This window comes from Salvelinus sp. IW2-2015, linkage group LG20 (assembly GCF_002910315.2).
Source record: "Salvelinus sp. IW2-2015 linkage group LG20, ASM291031v2, whole genome shotgun sequence".
NCBI classification, from domain to species: domain Eukaryota; kingdom Metazoa; phylum Chordata; class Actinopteri; order Salmoniformes; family Salmonidae; genus Salvelinus; species Salvelinus sp. IW2-2015.
Window position 1 is genome coordinate 16769029 of NC_036860.1, and position 19839 is coordinate 16788867.

General features: G+C 43.1%; 1 protein-coding gene across 4 annotated transcripts; it reads right to left on the minus strand.

Annotated features, from left to right (window-relative positions):
* Nucleotides 1–669: 669 nt before the first annotated feature.
* On the minus strand, nucleotides 670–19839 carry hirip3 (HIRA interacting protein 3). Of its 4 annotated transcripts, none has more exons than XM_024011857.2 (8): nucleotides 19681–19839; nucleotides 18504–18624; nucleotides 15023–15188; nucleotides 13931–14536; nucleotides 13595–13785; nucleotides 12126–12270; nucleotides 11288–11386; nucleotides 670–1943 (listed from the first exon to the last, which is right to left on the minus strand). In XM_024011857.2, exons 1-8 carry the CDS (start codon nucleotides 19749–19751, stop codon nucleotides 1756–1758), a joined length of 1587 nt encoding a protein of 528 aa, XP_023867625.1. In that variant the 5' UTR covers nucleotides 19752–19839; the 3' UTR covers nucleotides 670–1755. The 4 variants fall into 4 exon arrangements, with proteins under 4 accessions (XP_023867625.1, XP_023867624.1, XP_023867626.1 ...); XM_024011856.2 differs by having other exon boundaries at nucleotides 18492–18624; nucleotides 19681–19825; XM_024011858.2 differs by lacking the exon at nucleotides 19681–19839 and having other exon boundaries at nucleotides 15023–15183; nucleotides 18504–18594.

The following is a 19839-nucleotide window of genomic DNA, read 5'->3' on the forward strand; positions in this document are numbered from 1 at the left end:
TACCAGCATATAATCTGTTGCTGATCTGCGTTCCACTGTACTCAAATTGGTTTGTGTATTTTGTTTAAATATGAACTAAACATATACAGTTAGCCTCAATGTTAAGCCTCTTAAAAATGAGTTATTTGGATCTCTTAGTCTTACTATCTCCATTATCCAGTTTTTCAAAACTTTTAGGCTTGGTTTAAAGGGTTAGGCCACCCAAATAAAAATACATTTTGATTTCTTTACCCTGTAAACATTGTCATTCCGCCAAGTCTTTTGCAAAACGTTTCTTGGACAAAAGCAAACGGAAAGTGGTGGGACATAAATAAATACAAACAGAATCAGTGGAATGTAAAAACCCCAGGCTATGGGCAAGGTTGGACAGCAATCGATGCTTTTGTTTCATTTCCTTGGCACCGTTTCCAAATGCAAATGTTTTAGCATTTGTGGCAAGATTCCCATTCAAGTCATACCGATATTAGCATTTTTCGCACATCATGTCCAAATAATAATCCAAAAGTCTCAAATTGACTGGGAAGCAAAGTCACTGATTTGATTAGTGGATTTGAATACGGGAATGTAAGGACAGGGTGGTGCTAGTGTCCTAAAATCTGAGAATGTTCAAATTGAAAAGCAACCGGTGTCAACCTTATTTGATCAATGAAAAAGGACAACACACTTACCATTTATACAAATCTAAAGCTTTATTGAATCATGACTTAAATGGAACAGAACACAGCACTAATAGTAATATAAATCACACACTTCACTCAACAGCTAACCTAACATGTCTCAAACAGGCAATAGAAGGAAAATAGTCATATTTGCGTACCTATATACAAGAATATACCTTTTTTCTTTGTACACGGCAACACTGAAGTAGTTAAGGCAAAAGCTTATATTGCAAAAGTTTGTTTAGCCTACAACTAAGTGTTTTAATGAGGGAAGAAACTGATTTTGGGTTCTATTCAATCAGATCCGCTTTAGAAAACAAGTTGTGTCAGAGGTCGAACTGTTTTAAAGCTGTCAAATCCACAAGTGGCTCCAAGCATTACACCTAATGCGGACTTTGCCATTGGCTGCACGGAGTCGCTCATAAAATAAATCCCATTCAGCCTTGTTTACAAGTTAGAACACTGGAACTACACCTCGATTAGGATGATAGAAATCCTAATTATTTCGTTAATGATTTTTCCATTTGAATGTAATTATTTCTTTATAGCCGACACTTCCTCATTGTGAACTTTAATACCAGTGGGGCAGGTGTGGCTTTGTGACAATGACCGCAACAGCAGCTGCTCACAGATTTGACGGCGCTAACACAGTTCCACCTCTGACACCACCAAAACATCTGCTATGCAAGTGTTTGCCATTGCTGGTCTGATTGAATCTAGGCCTTAATCATGTGTATCAGAGAACCATACAGACAACATTAAGCTAAAATGGGCGGTAAACAACTAGCAACTAAACTTCCATAGTGTAGAGGAAAATGCTAAAGTGACGGTCTTCACAGACCCACCTGTACCCGAATACCCGGTCGGGTTCATTTCCAGAATTAATAAAGTAGCTTTAAAAAAAATACTTTTCTGTTGCTTTTCTCATTCGGATCGGGTGTGGAGCCAACCAGGAACAGGTCTAGAATGTTTTATGCATATCGAGTCTGGGTGGGAAAGCCCCAGGTCCATTTCGGAACCGGTCCAACTTTTTGGACCTGAGAAGACCTCTAGTCTGGAGGCAACTTGATCCTCCTGACCAGAAGAGCAAAGCCTGTCAGTTGCTGTCTGCGTCATCACTGATGATCCCCTGCAGATTACTCCAGTCTGTGGCTCTCCTGCGCCCCCTGCCTGCGTGACTGTCCTCTTCACTATCTGAGCTTGAGTTGACTACACGCTTATAAGCAGAGGTTGGAGGGGAGGACTGTTGCTGCCATATGGACACCCCTCTCCGCTTTGGACGACCTGAGGGAGAACATTAGTAGTTAATTTATCAGTTAGTACGTCCATCAATGTGAACATTCTTTGTTTTACCCTACCACTGTCTTCATAGGTGACACATTGATTTATGTTGAGTGAGTAGTTAGCAGCAGTGTCATTATAGCAGAGGTAATTTACCCTGTCCGGTACGAGAGGCAGATTCCACTGAGGCTTTTAAATCCTGTTTTGAGACCCATTTTTGCATGGCCTATAGCATCGGATTTTATTCAGGGCATCTGCAGGTTCCATGAAGTTGAATTTAAGAGACTTAAGATCTTTAATGCCATTTTGAATACAATTTAATAAAAATTGAGGTCCGCGTGCCACACACCTGCTAATATTCCCATATGTTTAGGGATGGCTCTTGCGTCAAAGACTATAGCCTTAGGCAGGTGTGCTATTTTAGCAATAAGCATTCTCCTGTAGCCTAATGGATGTAATAGCATAGTGGCTTGGCTATAGATGGCTGAAGTATGAGGTTGCCCATCTGCATTTGTTTAGGCTACTCCAATTGGCTAAATCATTAGCTAGATCATAAACTAAGAATTTTGGCTTCGATACCAATACCAGCTATTATGATACTCAATACCATAACGATACCACTGAAACCGAAGCCTTAAAAGTTAAATATACAGCACTGTTATAGTATAAAACAACTGGTCATCTGGAGAGCTAGGCCACTGGGTGTGCAGGCTTTTGATCCAGCACTGCTCAAACACACCCAAGTCAGCTTAACAAGGTCCGGTTGAGCAGTTGATTTGTAGAATCTGGTGTTTAGAGTAGGGCTGGAACAAAAAGTCTACATGCCCAGTAGCTCTCCTGGAGGTATTATGCTATAACATTAGAACATTAGCCTACAACCAAAAAGTACAATAAAATAATGCCCTTATTCAGTGTGCAAGAACTATACTCTGGGCTTTCCCTTATTTTTATGGAATGGTCTGCCTATCCATGTGAAAGATGCAGATGACTCGGTCTTGACCTTTAAGTCTTTACTGAAGACTCGTCTCTTCATTAGGTCTTATGATTGAGTGCAGTCTGGCCCAGGGGTGCAAAGGTGAACAGCAAGGTACTGGAGTGACGAACCGCCTTTGCCGTCTCTGCCTGGCCGGCTCCCTTCTCTCCACTGGGATTCTCTGAACCTATTAAGAGGGACACGTCACTGGCTTTACGAGTGCTCTGCCATGCCGTCTCTAGGAGGGGGTGTAACGTCAGGCTTTTTTCGTTATACTCGACTTGAGTGGATTAAGTTACTGACGTGATCTTCCTGTCCTGTTTAAAGCCTCCTCAGGCTCATGCGGTGGGGGAGATCTTCGTGGGCTGAACTCAGCCTTGTCTCAAGGTAGTAACTTGGTGGTCTTGATATCACTCTAGTGGTGTGGGGGCTGTACTTTGGCAAAGTAGGGTGGGGTTATATCCTGCGTTGTTGGCCCAGGGGGCTAGGGTCATTCTGTCCTATCTGGTGTAATTGTCATAACCGGGAAGCAAGCCTTATTATGAAAATAAAAACCCAATTTCAATTTAAGCTCTGTCATAAGACTACCCACATGAACTTTGAAGGACAACTTGTCATCCAACCAAATTCCTAGGTAATTGTAGGATGCCACTTTTTCAATGGATAAGATGTGACAATGCTAACATTCTCTGGCAGAGTTCTAGGTCTGGTAAAGGTACATTTGTACATTCAAGACCATAAAAGGGAGGCCTGCAGTGACTGAAAAGCAGTCTGGAGCTTGCCAACAGCCTGAACCAGAGAAGGAGCACATGAATATATGACTGTATATAGATGTAACTTTGCTGGTTGCATAACACAGGAGCTAAAATGGAACACTGGGGCACACCTCTATTAATCTCAAGAAAGCTAGACTTACGATTGTCAGTATATACACATTGTTTTGTCAGAAAGATAGTTCCTAAACCAATTTACTGCCCCTTCACTGAGACCAATGTTTCCGAGTCTAGCTAGCAACAATTCATGGTCAACTGAATCAAAGGCCTTTGATAAATCCAAACAGAGCAGCACAATATTGGTTTTTATCAAGTGCATTAATGACGTCATTTGCCACGGCCATAGCTGCAGTTGTGGTGCTGTGCCCCGATCTAAAGCCAGACTGAACCCCGCTCAGTATGTTCTTTTCAATTAAGTTTAACTGAGTTCACCAGGGATTCATAGACTTTGGCCAGGATAGGGAATTTAGAGATAGGACGATAGTTATTAGTATCTGAGGGATCTCCACCCTAGAGCAGTGGGAGGATATAAACTGATTTCCAAATGCTGGGTATGAAATTGGTTATTTAGAAACCTACACTGATTTGATAATCTTCCAGAACTTAGTAGGGTTGTTTAGGTTCTCTTTGACTGCATTTAAAAATAGTAACAAGTTGTCAAAAAACCTGCTCTGTATTAAAAATCAAAGGTGACTCGGTAGAGATTGCATGGTATCTCCCGACCCAGGGTTTAGTCGCACATTACCAGAGATCAACAACAAAAACATAATATCTCAGTTGCCCAAAGTGTGAGGACTGGTGGAGCCAGCACCATTGTCAATAAAACAAACTGCTCCCTGACCTGTTCACAGGATCTCTCCCTCCCGCACCTGCTGTCTCCACCTCTGAATGCTCGGGCTATGAAAAGCCAACTGACATTTACTCCTGAGGTGCTGACATGTAGGGGCTCCCGAGTGGCGCAGCGGTCTAAGGCACTGCACCTCATTGCTAGAGGCGTCACTACAGACCCTGGTTCGAATTCAGGCTATATCACACCCGGCCGTGATTGGGAGTCCCATAGGGCGGTGCACAATTGGCCCAGCATCATCCGGGTTAGACCGTCATTGTAAATAAGAATTTGTTCTTAACTGACTTGGCTAGTTAAATTTAAAAAAAATTGCACCCTCTACAACCAATGTGATTATTATTTGACCCTGCCGGTCATCTACACTGAACAAAAATATAAAATGCAACATGTAAGGTGTTGGTCCAATGTTTCTTTATGCACAAAAACACACAAAACACACATTTGTTTACATCCCTGTTTGAGCATTTCTCCTTTGCAAAGATAATCCATCGACTTGACAGGTGTGGCATATCAAGAAGCTGATTAAACAGCATGACATGTAATGGCGCTGTTGGGGATGGCTGCCGTTTTACGGGTTTGTGATCAACTGTGCTATTTTCACATTGTTTCAAACTTATTTTGTACATAATGTTGCTACTACTACGGTCTCTTATGACCGAAAAGAGCTTCTGGACATCAGAACAGCGATTACTAACGTCAAACTGGACAAAGATTTTTTTCTTTATTGAGTCCGATGCAACGTATTTACTGCTTCTCCGAGACCCCGGCCCAAATCTGACCATAATTCTATCCTCCCGACTCCTGCTTACAAGCAAAAACCAAAGCAGGAAGCACCAGTGACTCACTCAATACGGAAGTAGTCAGATGACGCAGATGCTACGCTACAGGACTGTTTTGCTAGCACAGTCTGGAATATGTTCCGGGATTCATCCAATATCATTGAGTATACCACCTCAGTCTCCAACAATTGCATCAACAACATTGTCCCCACAGTGACTGTACATACATATCCCTACCAGAAGCCATGGATTACAGGCAACATCCGCACAGAGCAAAAAGGCTAGAGCTAATTAATCCGAACAATCAAACAGGCAAAGCGGCAATACAGGACTAGATTGAATCCTACTACACCGGTTCTGACACTCGTCGGATGTGGCAGGGCTTGCAAACTTTTACAAACTACAAAGGGAAAACCAGCTGCAAGCTGCCCAGTGACGCAAGCCTACCAGACCAGCTAAATGCCTTTTACGCTTGCTTAAGGCAAGCAACATTGAAGCATGAACGAGAGCACCAGCTGTTCCGGATGACAGTGTGATCACGCCTTCCGTAGCCAATGTGAGCAAGACCTTTAAACAGGTCAACATTCACAAGGACGCGGGGCCAGACGGATAACCAGGACGTGAACTCCGAGCATGCACGGACCAACTGGCAAGTGTCTCCACCGACATTTTCAACCTCTCCCTGACCGAGTCTGTAATACCTATGGTAAATGTTTTACGCAGACCACCATAGTCTCTGTGCCCAAGAAGGCGAAGAACCTGCCTAAATGACTCCCGCCAGTAGCCATGAAGTGTTTTGAAAGGCTGGTCATGGCTCACATCAACACCATCCTCCCGGACAACGTAGACCCACTCCAATTCCCAACAGATGACGCAATCTCAATCGCACTCCACACCTGGACAAAAGGAACACGTATGTGAGAACGCTGTTCATTGACTACAGCTCAGATTTCAACACCACAGTGCCCACAAAGCTCATCACTAAGCTACGGACCCTGGGACTAAACACCTGCCTCTGCAACTGGATCCTGGACTTCCTGACAGGATGCCCCCAGGTGTTAAGAGTAGGCAACAACATCTGCCACGCTGATCCTCAACACAGGGGCTCCGCAGGGTTGTGTGCTTAGTCCCCTCCTGTATTCCCTGTTCACCCACAACTGCGTGGCCAAGCATGACTACAACACCATCATCATTAAGTTTGCTGATGACAACGGTGGTAGGCCTGATGGGTGGGGTACCAGGACAACAACCTATCCCTCAACGTGAGCAAGACAAAGAAGCTGATCGTGAACTACAGGAAAAGGAGGGATGAACACACCCCCATTCACATCGAGGGGCTGTAGTGGAACGGGTCAAGAGTTTCAAGTTCCTTGATGTCCACATCACCAACAAACTATCATGGTTCAAACACACCAAGACATTCGTGAAGAGGGCAAGACAGCTCCTTTCCCCCTCAGGAAAAAGATTTGGCATGGGTCCCCAGAACCTCAAAAGTGTACAGCTGCACCATTGAGAGCATTTAAACATGTTTTTATTAAACCTTATTAAACTAGGCAAGTCAGTTATGAAAAAAAATCTTATTTACAATGACGGCCTACCACGGCCAAACCCAGACGACGCTGGGCCAATTGTACGCCACCCTATGGAACTCCCAATCATGGCCGTATGTGATACAGGAATCAAACCAGGGACTGTAGTGACACCTCTTGCACTGAGATGCAGTGCCTTTAGACTGCTGCGCCACTCGGGAGCCCTGACCGGTTGCATCACCGCCTGGTATGGCAACTGCTCGGGATCAGACTGCAAGGCACTAAAGAGGGTAGTGCATACGGCCCAGTACATCACTGGGGTCAAGCTTCCTCCCATCCAGTACCTATATACTAGGCTGAGTCCGAGGGAAGCCCAAAAAATTGTCGAAGACTCCAGCCACCCAGTCATAAACTGTTCTCTCTGCTTCTGCAAAGCAACAGTTCCAAAAAGCTCCTTAATAGCTTCTACCCCTAAGCCATGAGACTGCTGAACAATTAATCAAATGGCCAACCAGACTATTTACATTGACCCCCCCCCCACCCCATTGTTTTTACACTGCTGCTACTTGCCGTTTATCATCTATACATAGTCACTTCACCCCTACCTACATGTACAAATTACCTCAACTAACCTCTACCCACGTATATAGCCTTGTTACGGTGTTACTTTTTACTTTAGTTAATTTAGTAAATATTTTCTGAACTGCATTGTTGGTTAAGGACTTGTAAGTAAGCATTTCACAGTAAGGTCTACACCTGCTGTATTTAGCGCATGTGACAATTTGATATGATAATTACAGGTGCACCTCATGCTGGGGACCCTAAGACCACTAAAATATGCAGTTTTGACACAATGGCACAGATGTCTCAAGTTTAGGGAGAACGCAATTGGCATGTTACAGCAGAGATGTCCACCAAAGTTGTCAGAGAATTGAATGTTAATTTCTCTACCATAATCCGCCTCCAATGTAATTTTAGAGAATTCGGCAGTATGTCCAACCGGACACAAAACCGGAGACCATGTGTATGGCATCATGTGAGTGAGAAGTTTACGGATGTCAATGTTGTGAACAGAGTGCCCCATGGTGACAGTGAGGTTATGGTATGGGCAGGGATAAGCTACAGACAACGAACATTATTGCATTTTATGAAAAATACCGTGACCAGATCCTGAAGCCTGTTGTGAGGCCCAATTTATTACAAGGTGTTTGACCAACAGATGCATATCTGCATTCCCTGTCATGTGAAATCRATAGATTAGGGCCTCATTTATTTACTTCAATTGACTGATTTTCTCATATGTAACTAAGTACAGTACTTTCGGAAAGTATTCAAAGCTCTTGGCTTACAGCCTTATTCTAAAATTATATATATATAAAAAAAATGTTAATCCTCAATCTACACACAATACCCAATAACGACAAAATGAACAGTTTATCAAATTTGGGGGCAAACAAAATACAGAAATACCTTATTTACATAAGTATTCAGACCCTGTGCTATTAGACTCAAAATTGAGCTCAGGTGCATCCTGTTTCCATTGATAATCCTTGAGATGTTTTTACAAATTGGAGTCCACCTGTGGTAAATTCAAATAATTGGACATGATTTGGAAAGGCACACACCTGTCTATATAAAAAGGTCCCATACTTGACAGTGCATGTCAGAGGAAAAACAAAGCCATGAGGTCGAAGGAATTGTCCGAGGAGCTCCGAGACAGGATTGTGTCGAGGCACAGATCTGGAGACGGGTAATAAAAAAATGGATGCAGCATTGAAGGTCCCCAAGAACACAGTGTCCTCCATTCTTAAATGGAAGAAGTTTGGAACCGCCAAGACTCTTCCTAGAGCTGGCCGCCCGGCCAAATTGAGCAATCGGGGGAGAAGGGCCTTGGTCAGGGAGGTGACCAAGAACCTGATGGTCACTCTGACAGAGCTCCAGAGTTCCTCTGTGGAGATGGGAGAACCATCTCTGCAGCACTCCACCAATCAGACCTTTATGGTAGAGTGGCCAGACGGAAGTCACTCCTCAGTAAAAGGCACATGACAGGCCGCTTGGAGTTTACCAAAAGGCACCAAAAAAATCTCAGACCATGAGAAATAAGATTCTCTGGTCTGAGGAAACCAAGATTGAACTCTTCGGCCTGAATGCCAAGCATCACGTCTGGAGGAAACATGGCACCATCTCTACGGTGAAGCATGGTGGTGGCAGCATCATGCCATGGAGATGTTTTTCAGCGGCAGGGAGACAAGTCAGTATCGAGGCAAAGATGAACGGAGCAAAGTACAGAGAGATCCTTGATGAAAACCTGCTCCAGAGTGCTCAGGACCTCAGACTGGGGCAGCTGACTTGCTGCGCTTTGTAAAAAAAACAACAACAAAAAAAACAACAACGAGTGACTGACTAGCACCGGTTTCCTCTCTCCTCGCCACAACAGAACAAAGTGTTTATCGCTCTGTATGTGTTGCTGAAGCTGCAACATAAAGCCATATAGTGGATTCGCCCTTTTATCAGTGGTCTTGTATGTCTTCCATTTCCTAATAATTGCTCCCACAGTTGATTTCTTCAAACCAAGCTGCTTACCTATTGCAGATTCAGTCTTCCCAGCCTGGTGCAGGTCTATTTTGTTTCTGGTGTCCTTTGACAGCTCTTTGGTCTTGGCCATAGTGGAGTTTGGAGTGTGACTGTTTGAGGTTGTGGACAGGTGTCTTTTATACTGATAACAAGTTCAAACAGCTGCCATTAATACAGGTAACGAGTGGAGGACAGAGGAGCCTCTTAAAGAAGAAGTTACAGGTCTGTGAGAGCCAGAAATCTTGCTTGTTTGTAGGTGACCAAATACTTATTTTCCACCATAATTTGCAAATAAATTCATWAAAAATCKTACAATGTGATTTTCTGGATTTTTTTTTCTCATTTTGTCTGTCATAGTTGAAGTGTACCTATGATGAAAATTACAGGCCTCTCTCATCTTTTTAAGTGGGAGAACTTGCACAATTGGTGGCTGACTAAATACTTTTTTGCCCCACTGTATTTGCACAGGATGAGTTATTCCAGAGGACGAATCGGACGGGATTCGTTTTTTCCCAAACTGCCCCCTGTAATTGTCAATTRTTCCCCAATAAATTGACAGTTATGACAGAAGCCTGAAGGTTTCTATTCTATGTGTGAAGATACATTATTTCAACATGTCAAGGTGATAGGGCCACACTGATAACTCAAGCTTGATTCCCAAGTTTCTAAACCATCTTTCCTATAGTGTCACTATATTCATGTATAGCTTATGCGCAGGACTTAGTTCAATTTATCGAATCACGTATTGTTTTCCTTGCGCAAAATCCGAGCAACACCTGTCAAAGAATAAGTCTGAACACTCAGACTTGCATGGTAGACAGGCCATAACCCAACTCAAAATCATGCAAGCAAAAATGATCACTGATGAAACACTATACCGGTCACAAAGACAACACACAATTGTATATTTAGGCACGCTCACTACATTATTTGCTCGACTGAACACGCACAGACTTACATGGTGACACTAAATAGGCCAATTGGGGCCTATTAGTCAGTCTTTCTTTCGGTCATGTGAACCGGGTGTAAATGCTGGTAGGTTAACAGTTATGGCGGTAGTATTTACAACATTAACTAGAGTTGCAACTCTCCTTTTACTCTGTGTGCAAAGGGGGAGCGGGAGTGCGAGAGAAGCGAAATAGGGGCAGATACGTTCATTACAGGAAGCAGGTTAATGCACCTTACTGTTGACAAAAGAATGGTTTAAGAACCCCCAAAAAATCTGCAGGAACGTTGTGTAGCCTTACCACCGACGTAAGCAAAATGTATTTGGTAAGAGGACAACTCTAGTTAATGTCGTGGTCTATCAAATTGTATAGGCTACCTTGACCTCTTCTCTCTCCCCCCTCTGGCAATGGCCAGACTCGCGCACACACAGAAGTGCACATGTGGAGGGCTCTCCATCTTGAAAGTGCACCTCAAGTATTATTTGATGTTGATGATGCAAGAATTAAGCAGCAGCACAATATAACAGAAACAATGTAGTCGTCTCCATCGCATGTTTTAAGACCTTTGAAAACTAAATTGATGACATTAAGCCTTAAATTCATTTCAGATTTTTAAAGGCTTGAAGACTAAGGACCCCCAGACACCCTGTTTATTGCTACTTTAGGTTAAAAAAAATTACAACCAGTCTAACTTGATTTACTTTCTTCATTTGATCTACATTTCGATTTCAGATCTACAGTTTGTGCTTCAACACGTATTCCCTGTACCTAAAGTTGAAACAAAGACGGAGAAGATTGGATAAGATTATGAAAGCAATAGAACAGAAAAACATCTACCTAGCCAATCAGAGTGCATGGTCAGGGGTATGCAATCAGCTAAGATCTAGAAGCGAGCAGTTGATTAAGGAGTGGGCGAAAATGTCACCTTGTGTAGTTATGATGTTGCCGACATCTAGGTCTGCCAACTCCTGAGCCTCCTCTCTCTTAAGTCTGGCTTTCTTACACTTCTCTATAGAAGGCTGGCCTGAGGGGGAGAGACAGAAGCCATTAGTCCCCAGCAAGTTTCCCACTGTCCAGCAATGCCACCATGGCTCACTCCACCTCACAGATATCAGCCCCGTTTATACCTGGTGCTAATGTGTCCTTTGTACTAATCTTGTCCACATTCTGATTGTCCCCAATTTTTTTATATAGGTATAGACGATTAAAATACGCATTGTGATCTGATGGTGATTAGGAAGATCTGATCACATTCAGAGGTAGTCAGGCACGCATCGTGTCTGGATATACTTACAAGTGTAGACGCATCTGGACAGTGAAGCCATTTAAATCATCGTCATCTCACCCTCAAATCATTGACAGGTGGCACCATTGACTTATGACATCAATAAGAGTCTTTAAATACATTTAATATTATTAAAACAATTATGCATACAGGCAGGGTCCTGGAAATCTGGTAACAATGCGGCACAGTGGACGGATAGACATTTTTATACCATGTGTATGTCAAAATGTGTGCACAATCAGAATGTTGACAAGATCAGGACAAAGGACACATATTAGCGCTAGGTATAAACAGGACTTTAAAAGCATCACATAGGTGTAAACAATAGTGGATTCGCCCTTTAACCAATTGAAAGGCTACATGGAGCTATTGCGTACAACCTATCCAGTCCATTGAAATATTTTCAATTTGGTGGAGTAAGCGAGGGCATACAGACCAAGAGAGAATTCGAATTCATTGCCCCTGCCTCCCCAATTACCTTCGACACCCAGTTCTTCAAGCTCCCTCTTCAGCACAGCCACCTTTGACTTGATGGAGCAGCAGCCATCCAGGAGCTTCTTGTAGTTCCGTCTCACACCACAGAGGGCGATGTAACGCTTCAGCCTGGCTACCGCCGTGTTGTCCTTCATGTTACATGGATGGAGCACATTTTTCCAGGATTAGCCTAGGCGAATACCCTGACTACACCACTCACGTTGCAAAATAAATGTAGGAAAATATGGCAAATTTATTTTGCTACCCACACTGCTCGGGCGCGCCAACGAGCGTCTGCGTTGCCAAGGGCTAAAATAGAAGTCATTTCTATTTCTGACGCAGATCGCGCTGCAAGTACTGCCTCTCCCATCTCCTCATTGGTTTATAGAAGCAGGTACCCACGTGCCATCTCATTGGTTATACCCACGTAGGTGATTGAAAGACGAACTGTTTTGCCGGTTGTCGTGGTAATACTATGAAAGAGTCGATGCCAATCTCCATATAAGTTCAAAGATGAAAAAGCCTGGAAGGAGGAGAGATGACTAGAAACGATTCGGTTGATCGGTTTATGGTGGGTTAATTGTCAGTGTAGAGGACCTTGTGCATTTCAGGTAAAATAACAACTCAATGTTTATATCCCAGGACAAATTAGCTAGCAAGTGCAAGCTAAATTGCCATACAAGTTTAATGCTTTTCGACCTGACCCCAAATTAATGTCATTGGTTCCCAAATTAATGTCATTGGTTCAGAGTTTGTTTTGATATTTTAACCTGCGTGTCATGATCGCGTTTGGTGTAGGGGGACAAAATAAATTTACGCACGATGGCACATGCGCGCAGCCAGTTTGGGTTCCATGTAAGGCCGACTCCAGAAAGAGCCCCTTGCCTCTACACTTTATATTGCCTGGAAACCAGACATAAAATTGTATAGAATTCTACGTCAGGCAGAAATAAGCATTTGAGTCAGGAAAGTTTCCTCTTACAACCTCTACAAACCAGAATGTTCAATAAAATTATATTTTAACATACTTTACCAGTTGTCCATGCAGTTGGTCCTTTTGGTGGTAGGGAATGCGAGACAATATATCCACAGGAAAGTATAATTACATCAACGTTAAAATTTTATTTTATTAAACATTCTGGCTTGTAGAGGTCAGGATGGGAAACTTTCCTGATTCAAAACGCTAACATCTGCCCAACCTAGAATTCTATGCAATTCAACGTTGGGTTTCCAGGCAACACTTTGTATAAATCAGAAGGGATTTGGGGACGCATGGGCAATATTGCACTAGCTCCACCTTGCCTTTGGCTTGTAATTTCACTATACTGCGTATTATATTCATCCAATACCTTCAGAACTACTTATTTGTATTTGAACCAGGTCTGAAACACGTACATTGCGAATGTGAAAATGTGTTGGCAACTACCTGTGCCTACTGTGTGCTTGAGTTGGCATAGAAGCCGCTCGCCTCACCTTTCCACCTTTGGATCCACTCTCACTGTCCTCGCCCTTTATTGGCCGCTTCGCCACAGACTTCCTCTTTTTCACTTGTTCTGGCCTGACCTCACTTTCCTGTTCGTCCTCCAATGATGGGAGGGATGAGCCAGAGTCAGAGTCTGGGGCTGGCTCATCCTTCYTCTTAGCCATCACTTCTTCGGTTTCATCTGAGAAAGAAGAAAAATTACTTTAGGGAGGGGGAAATACTTGAACGCTTGTCAATAGGGCTACGTAATGGTATCCTATCCCTGGATTTTTCACTATGTTTGGGCCTTTACGCATGCTCATGAACACACCCACTTGATAACTCACCCTCTCCCCCGCTGGCTTCCTCTGAAGATGCACTGTCATTCTTTTCTCCCTCACTCTCTGACCTGGAGTCATTGTCATTTCTTTGTATTTTGACCCTTTTCTGCTCCATTACTTCAGCCTCTCCAATGTGCTCCGAGTCACTCCCAACAACCTGCACTCTTTCTCTTCTCTGCAATGGTTTTCCCTTTTCCTCATTTCCACTCTCCCTCCCTCGGTTCCTTTTCAAACACTTGCTCTGCACTTTCACGTCCACATTTTCTTCTCTTTTTTTATCCTCTTCATTGTCACTTTCTGAATTGACTTTGTCCTTTTCCTGTTTGCGGGTTTCATCTCGTTTCTTCTTTTTGTTCTCCTCAAAATCTTCTTCCTCGACTTCAGAGTCATGTTTTCTCTTCCTCCGATTCACCGGTTTGATCTCAACATCACTTTCTGAGCTAATTTCCGTCTTCCCACCATTGTGTACTCCTTTGTGTCGCCCTTTGTTTTTCTTGGTGCCGATTTGGGAAACTTGCTCAACTTGCTCATCCCTTCCCATGTCCTTCCCCTCTTCTTCCGCTATCTGCCTTTCTCCATTTCCCACTCTCTCGATTCCAGAATCTGGGGAATCTTAAAATAGTTCAAGAAAATAAAATGGCCAAATTAGATTGAGAAAATATTGCTTAAAATACAGTGGCTATCACAGATATGGTAAGTCTTAATTCTTTAAAACAAATCATGGGATGAGTCTCAAAACTTCATAATATGCATGGTTCACACAAATCTGAATAAATGTGTCTCAAGTTAATATTTGACCAGCAATATGAACCGCAGCACACACTGTGGGCTTTCACTATGACAAAGGGCAACATTTTCCTTGCACCGCTATAATTAAAAACTTAAATAGATGGTACTGCACATAATAAGTTGAGCTGTGGACAAGTTGCAACACACTTGAACTCAAGTTATTGGATAATATACCTTTTCAGACATTTTAAAACAAAAAGTTTAATATAAATAAATAAATAGTACGGCAGACAGTATTATTTTTTAACAGTTCTGTGCCGTTTTAAGTGAGGAGATTTTCACCCAAGAGCCACTACTATTGGAAATTACCTGATTGGGCCGACTGAAGCCGAGCTCTCGTTGCCTTGGATTTATCTGCTTTGGTCCTGCCTCCTTTCTTGGTTTTCTCCTCCTCCTCCTCACCCCTCTTCCGTTTGTTGTGGAGAGGCATTGGGGTAACGTCAACAATGGCTTCATTGTCACTGCTGTCACTGTCCTGAGAGAGGGGCAGAGGTCCCAGGTCAGATTATAATCAAAACCAGCTCAAATCGAGATAAATGCAACAGCTCGGGACTGTCGTGACAGCATGCACCTACCAGGAGTGTAATGTAATTTAATTGGGACTGGAAAACTGTAGTGAGTTCTCATCCAAAATAAACTAAACAAAAATATAAAAACGCAACAATTAAAGATTTTACTGAGTTACTGTTCATAAGGAAATCAGTCAATTGAAATGCAGAGCATTCGGACAGTCAGACCACTTGACTTTTCACAGTTACGTTACAGCCTTATTCAAAAATGGATTTAAAAAATGTTCCCTCAATCTACACACAATACCCCATAATGAAAAGGCAAAAACAGGTGTAGACATTTTTGCACATTTATAAAAAAAATAAAACAGAAATAGCTTATTTACATAAGTATTCAGACCCTTTGCTATGAGACTAGAAATTGAGCTCAGATGCATCCTGTTTTCATTGATCATCCTTGATGTTTCTACAACTTGATTGGAGTCCACCTGTGGTCAATTCAAATAATTGGACATGATTTGGAAAGGCACACACCCCGTCTATATAAAGGTCCCATAGTTGACAGTGCACAAACCAAGCCTCGAGGTCGAAGGAATTGTCCATAGAGCTCCGAGACAGCATTGTGTTGAGGCACAGATCTGGGCAAGGGTACAAAAAAACATCTGCTGCATTGAAGGTCTCCAAGAACAGTGGCCTCCATCATTCTTAAATTGAAGAAGTTTGGAACTACCAAGACTCTTCTTAGAGCTGGCTGCCCGGCCAAACTGAGCAATCGGGGGAGAAGGGCCTTGGTCAGGGAAGAGACCAAGAACCCAATGGTCACTATGACAAAGCTCCAGAGTTCCTCTGTGGAGATGGGAGAACCTTCCAGAAGGACAACCATCTCTGAAAAACTCCACCAGTCAGGCCTTTATGGCAGACTGGCCAGACGGAAGCCACTCCTCAGTAAAAAGCACATGACAGCCCACTTGGAGTTTGCTAAAAGGCACCCAAAGACTCTCAGACCATGAGAAACAAGGTTCTCTGGTCTGATGAAACCAAGATGGCACTCTTAGGCCTGAATGCCAAGTGTCACGTCTGGAGGAAACATGGTGATGCATGGTGGTGGCAGTATCATGCTGTGGGGAATTTTTTCAGTGGCTAGTCAGGATCGAGGGAAAGATGAACGGAGCAAAGTACAGAGAGATCCTTGATGAAAACCTGCTCCAGAACGCTCAGGACAAGACTGGGGCGAAGGTTCACCTTCCAACAGGACAATGACCCTAAGCACACAGCCAAGACAAGTCTCTGAATGGCCATGAGTGGCCCAGCCAGAGCCCGGACTTGAACATATCGGGAGAAACCTGACAGGGCTTGAGAGGATCTGCAGAGAAGGGAAGAAACTCCAAATACAAGTGTGTCAAGCTTGTACTGTCATACCCAAGAAAACATGACGCTGTAATTGCTGCCAAAGGCGATTCAAAGTACTGAGTAAAGGGTTTGAATGCTAAAGTAAATGTGAGTTTTTTTTAAATATATATTTTTTTATAAATGTGCAAATATTTCTAAAAAACTGTTTTTGCTTTGTCAATATGGGGTTCTGTGTGTAGATTGAGGGGGGGGGGATGCAATACATTTTAGAATAAGGCTGTAACGTAACAAATTGTGGAACAAGTCAAGGGGAATACTTTCCGAATGCACTGTAAATTCATTAGGCCCTAATCTATGGATTTCACATGGCTGGGAATACAGATATGCATCTGTTGGTCACAGATACCCTACACATTTTAAAAATACAAATAGTTAGGTGCATGGATCACAAAACCAGTCAGTATCTGGTGTGATCACCATTTTCCTCATGCAGCGCGACATCTTTGCATAGAGTTGATCAGGCTGTCGATTGTGGCCTGTGGAATGTCGTCCCACTCATCTTCATTGGCCGTGTGAAGTTGCTGGATATTGGCGGGAACTGGAACACGCTGTCGTACACGTCGATCCAGAGCACCCCAAACATGCTCAATGGGTGACATGTCTGGTGAGTATGCAGGCCATGGAAGAACTGGGACATTTTCAGCGTTCAGAAATTGTGTACAGATCCTTGCGACATGGGGTTGCATATTATCGTGCTGAAACATGAAGTGATGGAGGCGGATGCATGGCAAGACAATGCATTAAAATTGCCATTGATAAAATGCAATTCTGTTTGTTGTCCATAGTTTATGTCTGCCCATACCATAACACCACCATGGAGCACTCGGTTGACAACATTGACATCAGCAAACCAAACAGCACGGTAAAAACGCTGTCTGCCATCTGCCCGGTACAGTTGAAACCGGTATTCATCCGTGAAGAGCACACTTCGCCAGAGTGCCAATGGCCATCGAAGGTGAGCATTTGCCCACTGAAGTCAGTTACGACAACAAACTGCATGGTCTGCGGCTGTGAGGCCGGTTGGACGTACTGCCAAATTCTCCAAAACGACTTTGGAGGCAGCTTATGGCAGAGAAACTAATATTAAATTCTCTAGCAACAGCTCTGGTGGACCTTCCTGCAGTCAGCATGCCAATTGCACGCTCCCTCAAATCAGACATTTGTGGCATTGTGTTGTGACATAACCACACATTTTAGAGTGCCCTTTAATTGCCCCCAGCACAAGGTACACCTGTGTAATGCTCATGCTGTTTAATTAGTTTCTTGATATGCCACACCTGTCAGGTGGAAGGATTATCTTATCAAAGGAGAAATGCTCACTAACAGGAATGTAAACAAATTTGTGCACAAAATGTAAGAAAAATACACTTCTTGTGCGCCTGGAAAATTTCAGGGATCTTTTATTTCAGCTCATGAAACATGGGACCAACACTTCACATGTTGCGTTTATAATTTTTGTTCAGTGCATTTAAGAACGAGATGTACTATAAAATTATTCCTTCCACACTCCTGACCACCCAAGAACTGTAGCGGTCATCTTTTCACCTAATCCCTTCAGATCTGTGTGTCCTCAATGGAGAAAGGAAATATTTTATCAAAAGTTATGGGGCATCAAACTGTGAAAGACTGTAGGACAGCAGCTCTGGGTCAAATACATTTCAAAATCTTTACTTACAAATACATACAGACATAGGCTACATGTGAAAGTACCTGCGATCTGCTTGGTTTAGGTTGAGGGTTTGCACTTTTGAGACTGTTCCATGGTACTGGGCAAACTAAATTGAGTTTAATTCAAGTACTTACCTATTTGATCCAGGTCTGAGGGAGATATATTGATTGACAAAATCGTATCTACTCACGAACGTCTTTACCTGCATCCTCATCAGTTCCTCCTCTACCACTCTCTTCATCAACTGTCTGTCCTCCTGGTTTAGTGAGTCCCGGCCAACACATGCCAAATACCGCCCTCTTAAGATGCCAAGAGTCAATGTGCTAGGAGACAGAGTAAGGGGGAAAAAAAGAAAATGAAATACATACATTTTCAATGAAACAGAGAATGGAAACTGACAGTATGACGAGACGGTATATTCTTTGGAATGTTTCAAGAAGAATCTTCCCCAAAACGAATATGATGGAGTGCTGGGGAAATCTTCAAGGGATGTAGTATTTAATTATATATTTCATTTCCTGAGAGAGACAACATTATTGGGTAGGGTTTAGACCGGGGTAGGCCGTCATTGTAAATACGAATTTGTTAACTGATTTACCTAGTTAAATTAAAAAAATAATGCACCTTAACCTTAAAGTTGGTTGCCAACCACTATATAAAATCCACAAAGGACAACTTTCTTCACAAGAGCTCTGCCCCGCAAAGTATGAATGCTCTGACTTCTGCAGAGTGAATTTTTTAATTTAAGTCAGTTAAGAACACATTATTATTTACAATGAGGGCCTACCCCCGCCAAACCCAGACAACGCTGGGCCAATTGTGCGCAGCCCTATGGGACTCCCAATCACGGCCGGATCTGATACAGCCTGGATTCGAACCAGGGACTGTAGTGACGCCTCTGACACTGAGATGAGGTGCTTAGACCACTGCGCCCTTCGGGGGCCTCAATACAGACGTCTGAATGACCATGCATCGCCTTTTATGAAACGAGTCGTTCATTTTAAAAAAACGACTTTCCAGTCAGTAAAGAGTCGTTCAAAAATAACGAATAGTTCGTGAACTGCATCACTAAACGAAGTGCTTATGGGTATTGTGAACGAGGCATTCGAGTGGTCTGAGGCAATCGGTAATTAATGAGCGTTTAAGTGCAACTTTAGATGGTTTAGGGAAACAGCTCGAGATTTAACTATGGTTCTAATAATGAACTTAGCTTCTGGGAAACCGGGCCCTATGCGTTAGAGAGCAGACACGGCATACAGGGGAACATGCAAGCCAACCACGCAAGAGCGGTTATGGTATGTTAAACCTTTGCCACAAGCTAGCAGGAATTTCCATGCATGATTTGACTTCATCTAAAGAAACTGCAAAAGGGAGTTTACCTTAGGTCAGGACAATCACGGAGTTGTCCAGAAACGAACCTCCGAATCTGTGTTTCCTCCGCTGACACCATTTATTAGCTAGATAAAACGTTGCTGCTTGCTTTTTTCCCTCCAGATTTGGCACATTGCGTAAGCGTAATGACGCAACTAGCTACGTGT